Raw genomic sequence first — 19,028 nt, 5'->3', positions numbered from 1 at the left:
AAACTGTCTAAATATGGTCACCACATAATCGCATCTTAGTAAGATATATCAACATTTGAACCAATTTCAATACTTATGTTTAAAAGTACAAGGCTGCGAAAGATCCATCTGTTGTATCCTTCATTGCACACGAAACGTAGGATACATTTGGAGGCTGCATTTGAAGAAGCCTTCGAATTGGGACAGCCTTTATCATGCGGTGACGCAATAGGCCTTCAAATGCGCCCTTCGAAGAATGCACTCTCTGAACTGGGACGAAGCCAGAGAGTCATTAATATTCTGGACGCACAGGTGAGTTAAAACAAACATCTAAAGCCGCTGTCACACTTGATATGATGTCACACTTAAAAAAAAAAAACATAATTCAACATATAATACATCCAAAATGTAAAAATATGCAATCTACTCCACTTCAATTGCATATTCATTTCCATTTGCCCTCTATAATCTTCAATAATCAATGAAAATAACTCCTCTGATGAAATGTTTAGTGGTGTGAGGGCGGGACAACCAGTCACTCACATGAGAGCAATAGCCAATGACAACGATCCAGTCAATTCCCAATAGACAAAACCAAGTCCCACCCTATATATTTTCTTGTTTGAAAGGCTGTTTCACTCAGATAGTTCACAATAGGGAAGGAAAGGGAACTTCCGTTTCATGCCAAGTTTATGAGGACACGCTGTGACATATGAATCTTCTGTTGTGCCATAGATTGTAAATTACACACACCCATAGCGAAACCTCGAATTTTTTTTGAAAACGACAAAAGTATCGTCAAATTATGTTTACCACAGGCTTAATTTTACTCATAAATTGTAAACCCCCATTATAAAATCCAATTGGAAAATCTCAAAGGAACCAGCGGTGACTTCCAGGTTCTGACGTCAAACCTACACCACCCTATTGGTCACACGACCTCACGTGATACATATTTGCAGGTCAGCGTTCACCGAACTTGAACTTTGGAACCCAGTGAAACTTCTTTGCATGCGCTCGGATTTCCTGCCCCCCCCCATTTGCATGCATGTGAATGGAAGTCAAGAACAAAAAGTGTAGTGTGAATAAAACATGACACCTTCACATTTAAAGGTGTACATAATGAGCCTTTAGCCCAACACATTCTGGAGGCCTAATGAGATTCCCAACTGTCAGTGTGCGCACTTCCATTGTACGATGGAAATGAGCCATTGTTACACCAGGAAACACCTTGCTCAACAAAAAGGTTTTGAGAAAAGGCAAGTTTTTACCAGCAAACAATAAATGTTACTCAACTGAGTCATCTTACACAACCAGTGGAGATGTCTTAAAGGCAGAGCCACTAAAGCAATGTCTGAGTGCATGTCATCACAGCCTTCCTGAATTATGAACTGTAAGCCCGACGTACTGCCAGGGTGTGACCCAAACCCATATGTACAGTATTCCAACCAGATGTGGTTGAGTTAGATTGGATAGCTCATAAAGCATTAGAATGATGTCATCCCTAAATGAGGGCCGTCGGCCACCCAGCGTGTGATGAGCTACTCGTATCTCCTGCCAGGACTGTCAGCTGACCTCACAATATCCAGTTACTGAAAGCTGAGTGAACTTATACAAGTGTAAAACAATAAACGTTCATGTTATCCTTTAGTTTCAGTAACAAATAGTGATAAAGTTCGGACTCAGCAAACACATCTTCTGATGCTCCTGTATGCATGATGTCACCCAACAGGATCTTTACAAACAAACAGCATGAGTCATTCATCAAAGCAGACAAGCACTGTGTGGAACAAGCTGGGCTTGTAATGCTTTTTGAGGAGCTGGTTTGTCACAGACGTTTAAACATCGGTTTAAAACAGTGAGGGTCAAAGGTTAAAAAAACCAACAAAAGATCTGAGACCAACTTCAAACATTCAAAAGGAAGTAAGCTCTGTCATGAGGGTTCCTATGGAGTCTTTTAAGTCTGTCACAGATTCATTTTATATTGATCAGGGGAGAAATTTTGGAGTATAAAATGGAAGTCTTGTTGCTAAAAATGTGGCCAACCCACAAGCATTGCAACTTTCTATAGAGGAAGTGCAATTTCACGATGATGTAACGAGTTATGCGAGTAATGCAAGGTGAGAAGTTGCATGTGATGGGCGTGTTTGTGAAAGAGTGTTTATTGTCAATGTAAAATGGCCACAATGCAGATCACATGTTCAGGATACAGGTGCATGTCACATGAAATCTTTGGAATTGATAGCAGGAGGCAGACTAGACAAATAGTTTACGTCTTTAGCCAAAACGTAGACATTACAGTATTCATGTAACTATTCCAGTTTTCAAAAATATCCTCAAAATGGGAAACCGGTCGTAACTGCTCTCATGAGGAAATGACTCATTGCATCACACTGGAATCTTCCTCCTTGAGTACATAGTGAGCATACAAATCTCTAATGAAAATACAATAAAATGGTCTTTTATATAAAGAGGTTTTATTATTTGTCTGAATTTCATGTCTGGGCATTTAAAAAAAAAAAAAGACACTCCATACAGAGAGAATGAGGAAACGATTTCTTTAGGTCTTATAGAGCAGGATGCTGAAATTAAATAAGCAGAAAATGAAATGCTCAAATAAAACAATTCACATTTCATAATTTGCACACTGTTTAATATAACAGTGCAGTTTACTGGCCAAAATTTTTTCTCTCTTCTCTCCTAAAAAAAACAAAACAAAAAAAAAAAAACTTGAAATATGACTTTTCATAACATTTGCTGAAAAATACATTCTAACACAGTCCTGGACATTAAAATACAAATAATTCTTAAATATTCTCTTCATTAAATGCATTAAAAATAAAAAAAAGAAAGCATACTGTTATAATATACTATAATAGTATATAGTATATGTACTATTATAATATACTTTAATATATAATATACTATTATTTTGATTTTCAGGCTACCATTGTTCAGTACTCATTTACTGAATAGACACAGATTACTATTGCTTTTTTAATAAATAAAATATTACATCAACATACAACACAACAAAGACTTTCAAATACGTTGCCAGTGCATTTGTGGTGGGACATGGTTGGTCTAAATCCAAATAAATATTAATAGATATATATATATATATATACATAAATAAATAAATTAAAGCATAGCCAGCAACGATTAAATACACAGTGCACAAGACATAAACAAAAATGCTTATTTGTAAGAATACTTATTTCAGGCAAAGCTTCTTCAGTACTAGAAAAAGCTTAGCCTCTAAAACGCAAACTACATTCCCAACCCTGAAGAGTTCCTTCTTATTCTGTATTGAACAGCTCGGGGTCTCTTCCTACCCGAGTCCGTCCGTCAGAGTTCCAGATGGTGGCAGGTTTTGAGCTCTCCTGCGAACCTTTTAGAGAGTCATTTGTGAGTCAGGCCCTTCACGGAGGCGCCGCAACTCCTGCCAAACAAACGCGGTCGCTCTTCCCTCTCCTCCAGCACGCTTTGCCCACTGCTCCTCACAACATTCAACTTTGCCACTTCATTTTGAGGTAGAATTTCCACAGTCGCCCTGAAATAAAACAAGAACCCAGATGTTAAGCAACTGAGTCAAATCAGGCTGGATGAGTTGATGCAGCATATACAAATGGATGACTTCACTCACCGTTCTCTCCAGTCTCGTTTAGTGGTGTGGGGCAGTTCCCAGTTTAACCTTCTCCTCATTTTCCACATTATATGCGCCTTGCTTATGAAACCTAGATGATAAAAAGACAGACATTATGATAGACTGCAGACATCCACTCGCTTATAGAAACTTAAGATGGTGATTAAAAACCAACCTGAGCGCCAGGAGAAGTCCGATGATGGTGAGACATAATGAAGAGAGAACCACAGCCACCACAGCGAGCGCCGTAGTGCGGTCGTACGCATCACCATTCGTCTTTACTTCCAGGGAGAAAAGGTGACACCGCTCTCCTGAGTAGCCCTGATCACATCTGGAGAGAGAGAAAAAAAACATTGTTTCTCATACATGGCTATAAAATGGAACTATTTAAATATAATAGAATTTTAAAAAAAAAAAAAAAAAAAAAAAAAAAAAAATCACAAATTACAGACGATGTGGCTTAAGGGAAGTGCTTACATGCATGAGGGCCCCTTTATGTCCTTCAGGTACTGGCAGCTTCCATGGATACAAAAGTCCTTGTACTTTTTTAGACATGGATTCCTTTTCTTGCCTTTTCCCTTTCCTTTTCCCTTCTTCCTTCCGAGCCCCTTCCTCTTTGAATCTTCAAGTTTCTCTGCATTCAAAACTGCACTCTGGTCTTTGGGTTTGCTTGAAAACGCAACTATTTTGGTAGGAGAGAAGATAAAATATACAGTTAACTTCTATTGTATCGGATACTACAGCACACCAAGTACGCCACACACGCAAATCAGAAAAAAATAAATAAACGGAAACAAAACAATTACCCATTGGCAGCCCATAATCTCCAGAAAACTCATCCTCCTCTTCATCGTCATAGTAGTACTCCTCACTTTCTTCCTCATATCCCACTTGCTTGTTGTCCAAAGTAGTTCTCTTCTCATTCAGTGCTTCCAAAAGATCAATCACAGCTGTCTGTACAGGCCTCGCGCTCTCAAACCGCTCTATAGACGCACAGCTCACCGACGTGACAGCCACTGAATGGGAATTAAAACTTGATTAGTTAGGCTCATTGATTGTTTTCGGTTATGAAGTGGATTGTTGACCATAATGTAAATAATATGCCGACTAGGTGTCTCAGAATTGTATTATTTTAATCATATTTTTCTTCATTAATGCAAAGAGCACACCAATATTTGCCATTTTAACTAGATTTAAAACATTTTCTTCAAGGTCTCGTTGATGACACAAATAAGCATGTTTTAAAACTAATAATAGTTTGTGTGCATTACCTAATACCCCTAGAGGGTGCTGAGGGGCTTCAATTTACAAAAATCTTGCATGCACAGACACTGAGCTAACGAATGAACGCATGAGACAAAAATAAATATATCCCAGAATATTCTTAAAACCGAATGACTGAATGACATTGTTGACCCATTAATAGATTCATTGGCAAATCCGAGGTTTTGAAGGGTAAAAAAGTCTGTTTTAAGTATTAAACAAGTCACGTTTTAAGTTAATTTCCATAGGCTATTGTAAATACAAAGCATTTTGCTAAAAACTACCATTTTACACTTATATAACTAGCACAGGATTGTAATGCGACACCCTTCAGCACCAAGTGGCCGCCTGTCAGATATACTCACCGATGGTAAAGACAAAAAGACGCAAAACAGTTAAAAACTTCATATTTTCCTTTCCGGTCATGACGACGATAGATTCAGTTGTTAAAAATAAAATCCTTCCCGCTCTCTTAATTCCTTTAAAGTCACTGTAGATTGTTACTTTGTGTCTTCGAGTGTTACTTTGTTACTGTGAGCGTCTTTCGTGCGTCAAGGTTAAAAAATCAGCAGAGTCTCAGTGACAGCCGTTTAAATATGATTATGACCGTGAACACGCCCACTCGGAGCTGTAACACATTGTGTATCAAGAAAAGAAATGCTTGACGTTTTTTTTGTTTGTTTGTTTAATTTATGAAGTAATATAACACAATTTTAATAAAACATAGTGATTTTTTTTTTTCTGGTTAACTTCACTTTTGCCATTTTATAATATCTCATATATTTTATAACAACTTATTCTGAAATTAGTAAGGTAGGTCAGATACAATTTTAGTTCATTCATATTTCATATTGTTACTGGAGCAGTCAGTACGGGCCTATTTGAAAGTCTATCACAACAAATTGATTTATTGACATTTATGCACAAGAAAAATAGAAAGGCTAGAATAATAATAAAAAAAAATGCTTGAAATCTGACTCATAAATAAAAACATATATTATATACATTTATTATATTAAAACAATCACACTATATATGATATTTATAATGTGAATTCTTTACTGAAATGACCCAAAGACAATAAAAGGTTAAAAACAACACCTGCCGTAGTGTAGATCACGAGTTTGTAACAAACATAGTAAACCTATAAAAGAGACTATAATATAATGTGGATGATATTATATTTCTTTTGGAGGAGAACCATGCAGTTGATTCAGTATAAGCACATTAAGAGTGGAGATTTATGTAAAATATTGAATTTTTTTTCTCTTTCAAGACATGTCTAACTAGTATTTAAACAAACATTATCTAATGATCTGATGATGATATGAATGTTAGTTAATGGTTTAATGTACAAATCCCTGTAGTGAAGCAAATACACCAGCTTCAGCTGCGTTTGACTTAATACCGTTTGACTTCATTTCCCTCTCTGGGATTGGCAATATGCTGTGATTGAATGAATGAGAACATTCATGACCAAACATTAAATTGCATTACATCTTTAATTTTCTTTACATCTTTAATTCTTCTTAATCCTTAACATCTTTAACCACAACTGCATTCTTTTATTGTCACACCTAGTGACTTTTTGGTAATCCATCACAATTATTGGACATCAAAAGAAACTTTTACAAATAAAATTTAAGTCAGGCTGTTGTGAAATCCTAAAAACTACTTTGCACCAGGGACATCTTTCCCTGTTTTTGGATATAGGACTACACACTACAAACAGCATTATGCATATTTGTGATCAGTGTCTCGCCATTCAAATAAGCAAAACTAGATAAGTAGGCTATGAGCAAAACAGTTCGCTACTGCCATCTAGTGAATACTTCGAACTGTTACATAGAGAGTCAAACCAGCGCAAAGACAAAATTTGCTTTCTATTTTTGAAGTGTATCTCAGGTTAAACTTTAAAATGTTAACAATCTAGCCGTCGATCTGTCTGTCTATATGTGGGTAAGTCAATCTATCTTTAAATACCTTCGCATTTTTTAATTGTTATTTAATTTAATTTTCTATTTAATTTCTATTAATTTATAATAGATTTTAATTATTTTTATAGTCATTCTCATTTGTTTAAATTGATGTCTATATATTTGTTTTAAAAGTAAAAATACTCTCGCTCGCAAATCGATTTGTCTCCCCTGAGCGATTAAACCCGATTGCTCTGGTCTCGAGTCACATGCTTTGATAAGTAAACATGGCGGACGAGGACCCAAACACGAAAGTTGAATGCGAAGACGTTTCTGCAAAAGAAGAAGATCTAGACGCTACGGAACTTGGGCAAGATGATGTCGCCAAAAATACCGACGAGGTCCAGAAGGACAAACCCACAGACAGCTCTTGGTCTGCGCCTATTTTGTCGTTTGCTCGTAAAGCGACGGAGACGCTGAGCATCGGAGTGAATCATTACAGCGCGGGGTTAAAGGGATCTGACCCATCACAACACACCCCTGACACCCCTGATCCTATTAAGACAGCAGGTATGACACCTGTTCCGTAGTTTGACATTTAAATAAGAACGTTTACTGACTGCACGTACTTACTAATATAACTAGTCAGTAACAGAACTAACAAAGTATAGAGGTATTACCATATCTTTGGACATGGTACCAGGGTATTGCCATGATATTGTATATAAACATACATGGAATTCGGTGCCTTTTGTGTCCACAGTAAAGATTATGATCTTGCTAGCTTAAAATGTTGAACAAATATAGCATTTTTAAACCTGTCTTAGTCATAAACACCAGCTGAACTCTAAGAATTTTGATGTTGATTGATTTTTTTTTTTTTTTTTTTTTTGAGAGAGATTTTACAGCATTTTGATCTACGACATATCACCATTTTTCTTATGTCCCCAGGCCTGTGTAGTCCATTTCATGATAAACACAAATACTGACTATACATGATCCCCCCCTATACATAGTGTCATAATTCAGGGGTTTTTAGTCTTAGATACCACAGGCTCCCAAATATAATCATCCTTGTGTGAGGAGGGACCCTCATCCTAAAGTTTTAAAAGACAGCTACTGCATCTGTTGTCTGTCATGTACAAATACCCAATCCTACTGTGAAAAAAGTGCATTAAATTGATTTATTATATTAAATGAAATGTGGAAAATATTCATTCCGTTCCCAAGTAACGGCCGATTATACATGTACATGGGTGAGTTCCAGAGATAACGACCGATATCTCGGTCTGGGGAGGGCCCAGCGGCTCGGAACCGTTGAGAGGGGGGTCCCCGGGGCTCTGTTCTGATGGGGACCCTGATCTGTTGGGGCCGTTTTCTTCACGAATGGTGTTGCTGGAAGCTCGGGCCCGGGTGCATTCAAAGGGGCCCCGCGAGACCTCTCATCAACCCGAGTTTGAAGGTCCTATAAGGTCCTATAAACTATAAGATCTTCAAATAAGTTTTTAATTTATTTAATTTTACACTTTTTTTTTTCTCTTGTAAACTTTTCTATAGACCATCTAGCTCTCCCTTGACCCTGTACCCCAGTTTAAAAACTCCTTTCGTACTTGACCTGAGAAAATAATGCATTTGCTTTATGAGAAATATGAAACTGCATGAATAATTATACAGTGTACTAAAATAAAAGTAATTGAAAATATAGCATGCCCATCTACTGCTGACACTGCTTGAAATGTCACATTAGCCTCCCAAATAATAAGGTATATGAAGATAGTAAAATTTGAATACTATTGTATATGACAAAGAACCATGATATAACCATTTGATACCATCAAACCACACTAGTACAGTTTTGTAACAGAGGCCTAGACACCACAAAGCCATTAAAAAAAATGTCAAGGTTCAAGTTATTGCATCAGACAGGTTAATCTATTCATGACTGAATCCTTGCAATTCTTATCTGGCTGTTATTCAAGCTTTAATTTAAGCTGCAACATTTTAATACAGTCAGTGTTATTTGATTCAGAACATGTGTAGTAACCTACATCTGTTGCTTCTTTTTATAAAATGACAATATATGACATAATTGTTTTCAGGACATTACAGTATACAGGAAATGCATAATGCACCTGCTTCCTGACTCCAGCAGGAACTTCCCCTTCCCCTTACTGTAATATTTGAGTCATTGTTTTGCATTTGCACTTAATTGCACTGATTCACCAGTTAAACTGACCGATAGTGAGCTTATTAGTCCTGCAGATGCCACAGGAAGTGTTTGCATGTGTGTTTCTCCATTTATGTTTTTTCTGATCTGTCCAGCTGTGAAGGATCCCATGGTGGTAGAGAGGTCAAATCTCCTTAGCATGATGAAGCTCAGCATTAAAGTTCTGATCCAGTCCTCCCTCAGTCTCGGACGCACGCTGGACTCGGAGTATCCACCTCTGCAGCAGTTCTTTGTGGTTCTGGAGCACTGCCTTAAACATGGTTTAAAAGGTAAGATGGGACATAAACTTTAAAGGGATAGTTCACAGAAAAATAAAAATTATCCCATGATTTACTCACCCTCAAGCCATCCTTGGTGTATATTAACTTCTTTCAGATGATCACAATCGGAGATATATTTAAAAATATCCTGGCTTTTCTAAGCTTTATAATAGTAGTGAATTGGGCGATTTTGAAGCCCAAAAAAGTGCATCCATCCTTCATAAAAGAAATCAATAAAGGCTTTCTGATGCGAAGCTGTGGGTTTTTGTGAGAAAAATATCCATATTTCAAACTTTATAAAGTAAAATAACTCGCTTTTGGCAGACGACCGTAAGCATACCTTGCAAGTGGACTTGCGCCACAAGAGTAACCCCTGATGTGATGTAGGAGTAGTGTAAGCTTAGTCTCTCACGATTTGAACAAATAGCTCTGGGCAAAACTCAAGCTCCTCTTCTCTTATATCAAATCCTCCAACATTTCTCTTTAAAGTTTCTCATTTTAGACTTCTAATTAATTAGCGGTCTTTTGTTTTGCTCTATCTTATGTGCTTTCTTGTTCATCATCGAGTCAGGGGTTACTCTTCCGCCATAATTCGATGAGCTATTATGGTATTATGGCTATTATAATTCAAGCTATTATGGTTAAAACATGGATATTTTTCTTAAAAAAAACCCATTGCTTCATTTCAGAAGGCCTCTATTACCCCCCTGGAGCAGTATGGATTATTTTTTATAATGGATGGATGCTTTTTTTGGGCTTCAAAATCATTCCCCCCCCCATTCACTACCTTTATAAAGCTTGGAAGAGCCAGGATAGTTTTAAATATATCTCAGATTGTGTTTGTCTGAAAGAAGAGTCATATACACCTAGGATGGCTTGAGGGTGAGTAAATCATGGAATTATTTTCATTTTTGGATGAACTATCACTTTAACTCGTTTCCACGGCCAGCAATTTTTATCATTTTCACAAAACTTTCATGGCCCCTACAATATTTTGTTGTATGAATATTTGAACATGCAATATGTCAAGAGCCTGTGCTTACAAAAAAAAAAAAAAAAATTACTCTACCTTCTTGCATTCTGTAACATTTTGAACAAAAAGCTGAGAAAACTGTGTTTTTGTTAAAAACTACTTCCAGATCAGAAGCTTTTGTAACATATCTTGAGACATTTATAATGTTGCAAAAGCTTTTTATTTCAGATAAATGCTGCTCTTTTAAACTATAAAATATTTTATACAACTGTTCTCAACATTGATAATAAATGTCTCTTGAGCACCAAATCGGCATATTAGAATGATTTCTGAAGGATCATGTGACACTTAAGACTGAAGTAATAATAATGGTAATGGTAAAATACAGCTTTGCCAACACACATAAATAAATTGCATTTTGAAAAAAAATATTCAAATAGAAAACAGTTATTTTAAATTGTAAAACTATTTCACAATATTAGTGTTTTTGCTGTATTTTGTGTCAAATAAATGAAGCCTTGGTGAGCAGAAGAGACTTCTTTTAAAAACATTAAATATCTTATCGTTCAAACACTTTTGAACGGTAGTGCATACATGTTTTATTTTTATGGTTTTAGTTACCCTGCTTCAGAGTTTAATAATATTTTTGGGGCGAGAGAAATGTGCTTAATTGTCATAAAAACATAAAGGCTACATTTTCTTAAAGGAAAATATGATTTCTAATTTATTTATTTTAATGTAATAATAAAGTAAGAACTAAATATGTTCATATGTTTTGTGAAATTAACCAGCTTATGGCCTAAATCCTGCATGCTGCTTTTTTTCCAGTGAGGAAATCTTTCATTGGTCAGAATAAGTCAATCTGGGCTCCTCTGGAGTTGATAGAGAAACTGAGCCCTGAGTCAGCAGATATTGCCACCAGTGTTCGTGATATGCCTGGAATCAAGTAGGTGCCCATCATAGGCGCTTGTCTTGGATATATGTCTGAATCAGTGTAATAGGTGTGTGTATTTGGTATTTACATTCATTAGTATTTGTGTTGTTTCAGGACAGGGCTCGGTCGTGCTCGAGCGTGGCTGCATCTGGCTCTTATGCAAAAAAAAATCGCAGACTACATGAAGGTGCTTATAAATAGAAGAGACCTTCTTGGGTAAGAGCAGTTAAGTTATTGAAAAATAATCTTCAGTATTTAGTCCCTTGTACAGAATTTATTTGATATCATACAAAATGTGTGTTGTAGTGTTTCCCAAAGTAAATTCCTGCTCTTTTTCTTTCTCAGGGAGTTTTATGAACCTGGGTCTCTTATAATGGAGGAAGAAGGGGCTGTGATTGTAGGGATGCTGGTGGGTCTGAATGTGATTGATGCCAATTTATGTGTGAAAGGAGAGGATCTGGATTCTCAGGTGAAACATACAGCCATTAAACCATGCTGCCAAATGTGCATTTTCACACTGACACAAAACACTGCATTCTTGTTGCTGCAGGTGTGCGTCATCGACTTCTCAATGTATCTAAAGGATCCGCAAGCAACTGAGACCACGCAAGAGTGAGTGTGTGTGATGATCATTTACCAAATACTTCAATCAGTTACGTGTCTAAAAACAAGTCTTAGAAGACAGTAATTTTGTTATAAACTAGTGCAAATATTTGAATTTTTGATATTTAAAGACTTTCCACAGTGTTTAGTAATGTTGACTCTTTCCGACTCATTAACTACTAACAGTGATTCAAAAATGACAGCCATTCTTGACCAGAAGCACTACATAGAAGAACTGAACCGACATCTGAGCTGCACAGTGACAGACCTTCAGGCCAAGATGGACTCGCTGGAGAAGACCAACAGCAAACTCATTGAGGAGGTGAAAACATCGTACACAAAGATACTTTCGCATTGTTTTTTTATGGACTTTATGGGCCTGTTTACACCTGGTCACATGCATTTTCTTTGATCGGATAACTATCAGGCTAGATGTAAATGCCCTCCTAAATACTTTAATCCACTTTAGGAGGTGGTTTGAGATGCATTCAAGACGAAACTAGAGAAGTGTAAATTTATCTGGTTGTCGAAACCAAATATGTGAATTTTACTACTCCCAAAATGTTAAAAAATAAACACGTGTGAGCATGTTATTGGCTATATGACATGCTATAGCCAGATATGACACATCACAGCAGTTGAGTAGCTGAGTATCTCTTCAGCAAACTGACATGTAAACTGAAAATAAGTTGCACACTCAAAAAACAATCATCTTTATTTAAAGTAGTGAGACTAAATGATCAGTGCTGATGGCGCTCTCTCTCCTATTGTGATTAGCTGATGATTAATAAAATGCAGCTCATATCTGTTGCTTTTATTGATGTGAACTCCTTTAAATTTGCATTTAGCATGGCAATTGTAGATCAGATTTATATTTGTTTTGCGGAGACACATTTCTGTGGCCAAGTGTAAATGGAACAGTTTTAAAAAAAACGGATATCTATCCGATCAATAAAAATACATGAATTGACCAGGTGTAAACAAGCCCTATGATGTGCTTTTGCATATTTTAATTTGTTACTTATAATTCATGCACACTGTAAAATACAGAATTAACATGAAAAGACATTTTTATTTTCTTTGTTTTGTATACAGCTTACAGCAGCCACAGACAGAATCAACGCTCTGCGTGAAGAGCAGGAGCAACTTAAAAAAGAAAATGCAAATATTCTTGAAAATAGTCAGAGGAAAGAGGAGGTGAGAGTTGCAATAGAAATGTTGTATTTTAAAAACACTCTGTATGAAATCATTTGCAAAAAGCACTAGAAAAAAATGTGAGAAGCATGATTTTGCTATTTGAACTGCTAATGCTGATAGCCTAACAATAGGTTTATCACTAATTTAAGACATGTATTATTTTGTCAAGTCACCTTTATATTGCACTTTATACAGTTCAGATTTTCAAATCAGCTTCATAGTGATAAACAGGAAAATTACGATCAATTTCTTAAACTTCATCAAATATGAGACATTCAAATTCTGGTATAAAGCAACTCTAAATTATTCAGTAACTCTATTATTCAGCTCAAGTCAGTCAGTGTTGGTTCGGTTCAGTTCAATAGCTGTGTAAAGTCAATCAATTATAAAATGTTTAATTCAACTATAATCAGCTGTAGTGTCATCATCCAACTCAATTCAGTTCAAGTTTTGTCAAATCAAAAACCCCAACTAAGAAAGCCAAAGGCGACAATCAGTAACCCAAAATCCAACATGTGAAATGGAGGAGAAAAAAAAGTAATTCCAAAAGAAAGTTACCTGCCAGCTGGCCACTTTTATTTACTAAGCAAAGCCATATTTGCCTCACATGTCGATTGTTTTTAGGTAACTCTGCAAGACAGCCAAGTGGAGCTGGAAACATATCGGCAGACACGTCAGGGTTTGGATGAAATGTACAATGTAGTTTGGAAGCAGTACAAGGAGGAGAAACGAATCCGGCAGGTAAAAATGTAAAATAATCCAGCTCTGAGTGTACAATTGTTTTTGATATTCATTTAATATTGCATCGGATGTATATAATATTGTACAGAGTCAATCACTTGCAATGGTGTTTTGTCCAATCAGGAGCTGCAAAAGGAGCTGGAGTTACAGATCGGTCTGAAACAGGAAATGGAAGTTGCCATGAAACTTCTGGAAAAGGACACGCACGAGAAACAAGACTCGTTGGTCGCACTACGACAACAACTGGACCAAGTCAAGAATCTCAACATACAGATGTTCAACAAAGCACAGGTAATAATTTTTTTTGACTGTACAGCATGTTACCGGAATGGGATCACTTGTAACCAATTGAAATGTATGTCTTTTCATCTGACCCATAAGGAGTCAGATCGAGTGGCCCAGAAAAAAGAGGAGGACATGCTACAACTGGAAAAGAAGATGATCCAGATGGAGGCTTCCATGAAAGAACTGGAGCAGAGGTGCCAGCATATTTAAGGAATAATTCACCCAAAAGTGTTCCAAACCTGCATGACTTTTCTCCTTGGGTTTTGGGAGAACGAGTCATACAGGTTTGAAACTGCATAATGACAGAAGTTTCATTTTGGGTGAATGTTTGAGATATGTATAATATGTGTACTTTTTCAAAACCTCATAAACACAAGCATTTTCTCCTCAGGCTTCAAAATTCAGAAAATGTGCGCAAGAACACGGATGAAAGTCAGAATGAGCTGAGATCAGAGATGAAAGGGAAGGTGAACGCTCTGCAGAAGCGCCTCACTGACCTCGACACGCTCAGGTAGTGTGAATTGGGCTTCTGTAAATGTGCTTTCATAATTTCACCCCTCAACATTCTTATATTCAGCTGTATCAAATTTATGGCCATAAAAAGTCTTGCGTATCTTAAAGTTGCCCTCGAATGAAAAATTGAATTTATCTTGGCATAGTCAAATAACAAGAGTTCAGTACATGGAAATGACATACAGTGAGTCTCAAACTCCATTGTTTCCTCCTTCTTATATAAATCTCATTTGTTAAAAGACCTCCGAAAACAGTCTGGGTGTACGCCCCCAATATTTGCATATGCCAGCCCATGTTCCCAACATTATGAAAGGCATTAGACAAGGGCAGCCAGTATTAACGTCTGGATCTGCACAGGTGAGTCAACAGACTAGGTAAGCAAGCAAGAACAACAGCAAAAAATGGCAGATGGAGCAATAATAACTGACATGATCCAGGATATCATGATATTTTTAGTGATATTTGTAAATTGTCTTTCTAAATGTTTCGTTAGCATGTTGCTAATGTACTGTTAAATGTGGTTAAAGTTACCTTCGTTTCTTACTGTATAAACGGAGAAAAGAGCTGTTGCTATTTTCATTTTTAAACACTTGCAGTCTGTATAATACATAAACACAACTTCATTCTTTATCAATCTCTCCAACATTGTAGCATTAGCCGTTAGCCACAGATCACAGCCTCAAATTCATTCAGAATCCAATGTAAACAATATAACATTATACAATACTCACATAATACGACGCATGCATGACGAACACTTTGTAAATATCCATTTGAGGGTTTTATTAGCTGTGTAAACTTTGTTTATGCACTGTTCAAGGCAAGCGCGAGATCTGTGGGTGTGGAGCAGGAGAATTAAAGGGCCAGTAGCCCTGAATCGGCTCATTTATAATGATGCCCCAAAATAGGCAGTTAAAAAAATTAATAAAAAAATAAAAAAAATCTATGAGGTATTTTGAGCTGAAACTTCAGACACATTCAGGGGACACCTTAGACTTATATTACATCTATTTTTTAAAAAAAGTTCCAGGGCACCTTTAAATGGTATAAGAATTATCATTCAAGTGCTTTTAAATTTGGGGACAAGGAAAAAAACAAAACAAGATTCGTGATATGGCCTTGATAAATTTTGACAATGTTTACATTTTGATGTTTATATCATACCTGCAAACACAGTAAGACTAAAGACCAATAAAGGAAATCCAGCTTATCATCCTGTTTTCTTATCTCATCTTACAAGCTTGTACGAACAAAAAACAAGACATATCCAACCTTTTGGACTACAGATAAAACCACATTACAAAATCTCGAAGCAGATCTAAGCATACTGGAACACACTTAAAATCCCCCCCTTGGTAAATTAAAAAAAAAACAAAAATTTTAGATTTAACAAGAAACAAAAAATCTGAAACACCCAAATAACTTTCAACAACAACTCCTTTATATCAGAGAAATGTTTCCATCACATATACCTATATATACTGACAGATCAAAATATGAGGACTGTGCATAATCTGCATTTGTAAACAACCACCAAAAAAGAGGAATATCCATCCCTAAATATACTAAATATAGCTCAATTTTTACAGCAGAAGTAAATGCTTTCTTTTTTTGCATTGGACTACATAAAGATGCTTAGAGACAGGACTTTGAACCTGTATTTATCTTTTGCAGTGTCATCCCTTAAAAATGATCACCCAGCACTTGTAATGATTTTTTACAAACTGCTTGAAATAGAGGGTCATCAGTTTAATATCTGGTTTTGTTGTGTACATGGACACTGTGGAATCAAGGGAAACAAGGAAGCAGACTCTGCAGCAAAACGGGCATTATCAGCAAACCTCGAAATTTGCACAGTACCTCCTATGTATCTTAAACCAATAATTAATTCCTATATTAATAACAAATTGCAAACAGAATGGGATCTATATACTATGAACAAACTCCATGAAATCAGCACCAATGTTGGAAGAAGAACTTTCTATCAGTTCTCAAACCGATGAGACCAGATTGTTTATACCCGTTGCAGAATAGGCCATTTTAGGATGACACAAGTTTTTAATAATAGAAGATCCACTAAAACATTCTTTTTGTCAAAAGTCTTTATTATTGAAGCATGTTTTATTAGATTGTGCTGGTTTTAACCCTGTTTTTTATTGTTAACTCCTAAATTTTTTTAACAAAGTTAAACCAAATATAGTTTAAAATAAATTAAGCAAAAATAAATGTTAAAAACCTGATAAAGTTTTATCATAAGTTTTTATTGCCATGAAAATAGGCACAGATGTTAGCGTGGTGTTAACAAACAAACATCATAGCTGTAAACTTGTCACATTTCAGCAGATTTCTAGAATGCTTATTTCGATCTACCGACTGAATTTATACAAACACATATACACATATATACATAATCATTAATAATTTTGATTCTTTATCATTTAGATTTTAATTCTTCGAAAACATGTTTTGAAGTCTGAAATGGTTTGTGATCTTTAGCGTTTTATAACCTTTTTGTTTTCGTCAAATCCTCTATTATTTGAACTTTAAGGTTTTTTAAATCGTTTTTTCAGTCATTGCATGGTGGATGTTACCATAGATCTTTCTCTACCCTGCCTAAATGGTAATAAATTATTTGTACAGGTCTTAACGGTCTAAAGCCCTAAAGCTGATTAAATATAAAACCCTGCAGATACCCTTTCATTAGACTCCATATTGTTGCTGTTCTCTCTTTTTACAGGGCAGGCCTGGAGTCAGAGCTCAGTGTGGAGAAAGAACAGCGGCAGAGCCTGCAGAGGGAACTACAGAGAGAACAGGACAACAGCGCAGAGCTGCGCACACAGCTGCAGCAGCTGCAGGGCCTGCAGACGGTCAGATACACTGCTGCTTCAGCCATAAATCTAACCAGTACAGTCAATAAATGGCTTTAAATTCTACAAAATAAATCAAGAATGAATCTTTCTATTTTGTCATGAATAAGTCATGCTTTGATCTAGAATCCTGCAACTTTGTTTCTACAGGAGCTGCTTGACCTTCGACAGGAGAAGAAACAGCTCCAGCAGCTGTGTGAGGAGCAGGAACAGGCTCTACAGGAGATGGGACTTCATCTAAGCCAGTAGGACAACTCTACTCTTGTTTCTGTCACACCTCTTGTCTGATAACACACATTAGTCTTAAACCAAAACCCTGCTTTCAGGTCCAAACTCAAGATGGAGGACTTCAAAGAGGTCAATAAAGCCTTGAAGGTAAAAGAGCTTCTTGCAGATTCACCTTTGTTTGTGTTTATTTGTACAGCCAAGCAAATGTTAGTGGTACTTGCCAAGTATTACTGTTTCCTTTTAATACACTTTGCTGTGTAACTCATCCTACCCATTACCCACACTGCTACTGAGGTGAAGTTTCATCATTGAATTTGAATGAACTAGAATTTTTTTTATTGCAGTATATTTTACATAAAAAATTTGGGAAATTTCCTGTATGAATCCAGCATATCAGGTTTCTCAGTTTGTATCTATATACTGTATATAACATTCAAAGGTTTTTGGCTGGTAAGATATTGAAATGCTTTTGAAAGAAGTCTCTTATGCTCACTAGTGCTGTATTTATTTGATCAAACCCCCCAGAGTAAAAAAACAACAATATTGTGAAATATTATTGCACTTTATATACATACCCCAGTCTTCAGTGTCACGTGATCCTTCAGAAATAATTCTAATATTCTGATTTGCTGCTCAAGAAGCTTTTTTTATTATCAATGTTGAAAACTGTTGTGCTGCTTAATATTTTTTTTGGAGGCTGTGACAATTTGATGAATATAAAGTTTAAAGAACAGCATTTATTTGAAATAGAAATCTTTAATATTATAAATGTCTTTACTGTCATGTTTGATACATTTAATGCATCTTTTCTGAATAAAAGTATTCATCTTTCAAAAGTAACTTTCAGTATATTCCAATGGTAATTGATGTAATTTCTGTTCAACAGGGTCAGGCCTGGCTAAAAGATGATGAAGCTACGCAGTGCAAACAGTGCCAAAAAGAATTCTCAATCTCTCGGAGAAAAGTGAGTAATGTTCCACTATGTCAATCACTATATCTCAGTCCTTTGGCAAATAACTCAACACTTGTGTTTCTGTTTGAAGCACCATTGCAGGAACTGTGGAGACATCTATTGCAACAACTGCTCCAGTAATGAGTTGGCTTTGCCCTCGTACCCCAAACCTGTCCGTGTATGTGATGTCTGCCACTCCCTTCTGCTCCAGAGGAGCTCCATTGCCTCCTGACAATGTTTGACTTCTCTGCTGATCATGTGTGAAACTACAGGCCAACTCTTAATCAACTCTTGATTTCTTTGTATTTTTAACACTTAAGCATTAATATCACGTGACACCACTGGCTTCTGTTTGACTAAACCTTTTGATTTTTGCAAAATCAAATGCAAAGTTTCTTTGACAGGAAGAGGCAATGATAATTAGAAACGGTAACATTGATATGA

At 36.3% G+C, this 19,028-nt stretch overlaps 2 protein-coding genes across 3 annotated transcripts; one reads left to right on the top strand and one right to left on the bottom strand.

Moving 5' to 3' along the window:
* Positions 1-2,123: 2,123 nt before the first annotated feature.
* Positions 2,124-5,455, bottom strand: hbegfa (heparin-binding EGF-like growth factor a). Its single transcript, XM_067382145.1, has 6 exons — positions 5,254-5,455; positions 4,432-4,641; positions 4,103-4,307; positions 3,801-3,956; positions 3,626-3,716; positions 2,124-3,532 (listed from the first exon to the last, which is right to left on the bottom strand). Exons 1-5 carry the CDS (start codon positions 5,312-5,314, stop codon positions 3,644-3,646), a joined length of 705 nt encoding a protein of 234 aa, XP_067238246.1. The 5' UTR covers positions 5,315-5,455; the 3' UTR covers positions 2,124-3,532; positions 3,626-3,643.
* A 1,636-nt stretch (positions 5,456-7,091) lies between these two features.
* Positions 7,092-18,823, top strand: rufy1 (RUN and FYVE domain containing 1). 2 transcript variants are annotated; one of them, XM_067390449.1, is made up of 17 exons: positions 7,092-7,374; positions 9,127-9,300; positions 11,093-11,210; positions 11,313-11,414; positions 11,544-11,667; positions 11,749-11,810; positions 11,988-12,123; positions 12,897-12,998; positions 13,623-13,739; positions 13,863-14,030; positions 14,121-14,218; positions 14,416-14,535; positions 17,275-17,404; positions 17,555-17,649; positions 17,731-17,779; positions 18,519-18,596; positions 18,687-18,823. In XM_067390449.1, the coding sequence occupies exons 1-17, from the start codon at positions 7,092-7,094 to the stop codon at positions 18,723-18,725; spliced, it is 1,995 nt and encodes a 664-aa protein (XP_067246550.1). In that variant the 3' UTR covers positions 18,726-18,823. The 2 variants fall into 2 exon arrangements, with proteins under 2 accessions (XP_067246550.1, XP_067246540.1); XM_067390439.1 differs by having other exon boundaries at positions 18,676-18,823.
* The last annotated feature ends 205 nt before the right edge of the window (positions 18,824-19,028 follow it).

Source organism: Chanodichthys erythropterus, chromosome 1, assembly GCF_024489055.1.
Source record: "Chanodichthys erythropterus isolate Z2021 chromosome 1, ASM2448905v1, whole genome shotgun sequence".
Classification (NCBI taxonomy): Eukaryota; Metazoa; Chordata; class Actinopteri; order Cypriniformes; family Xenocyprididae; genus Chanodichthys; species Chanodichthys erythropterus.
Note: the sequence above shows the minus strand (reverse complement) of the source record. Positions and strands in the feature narration are given on the sequence as shown.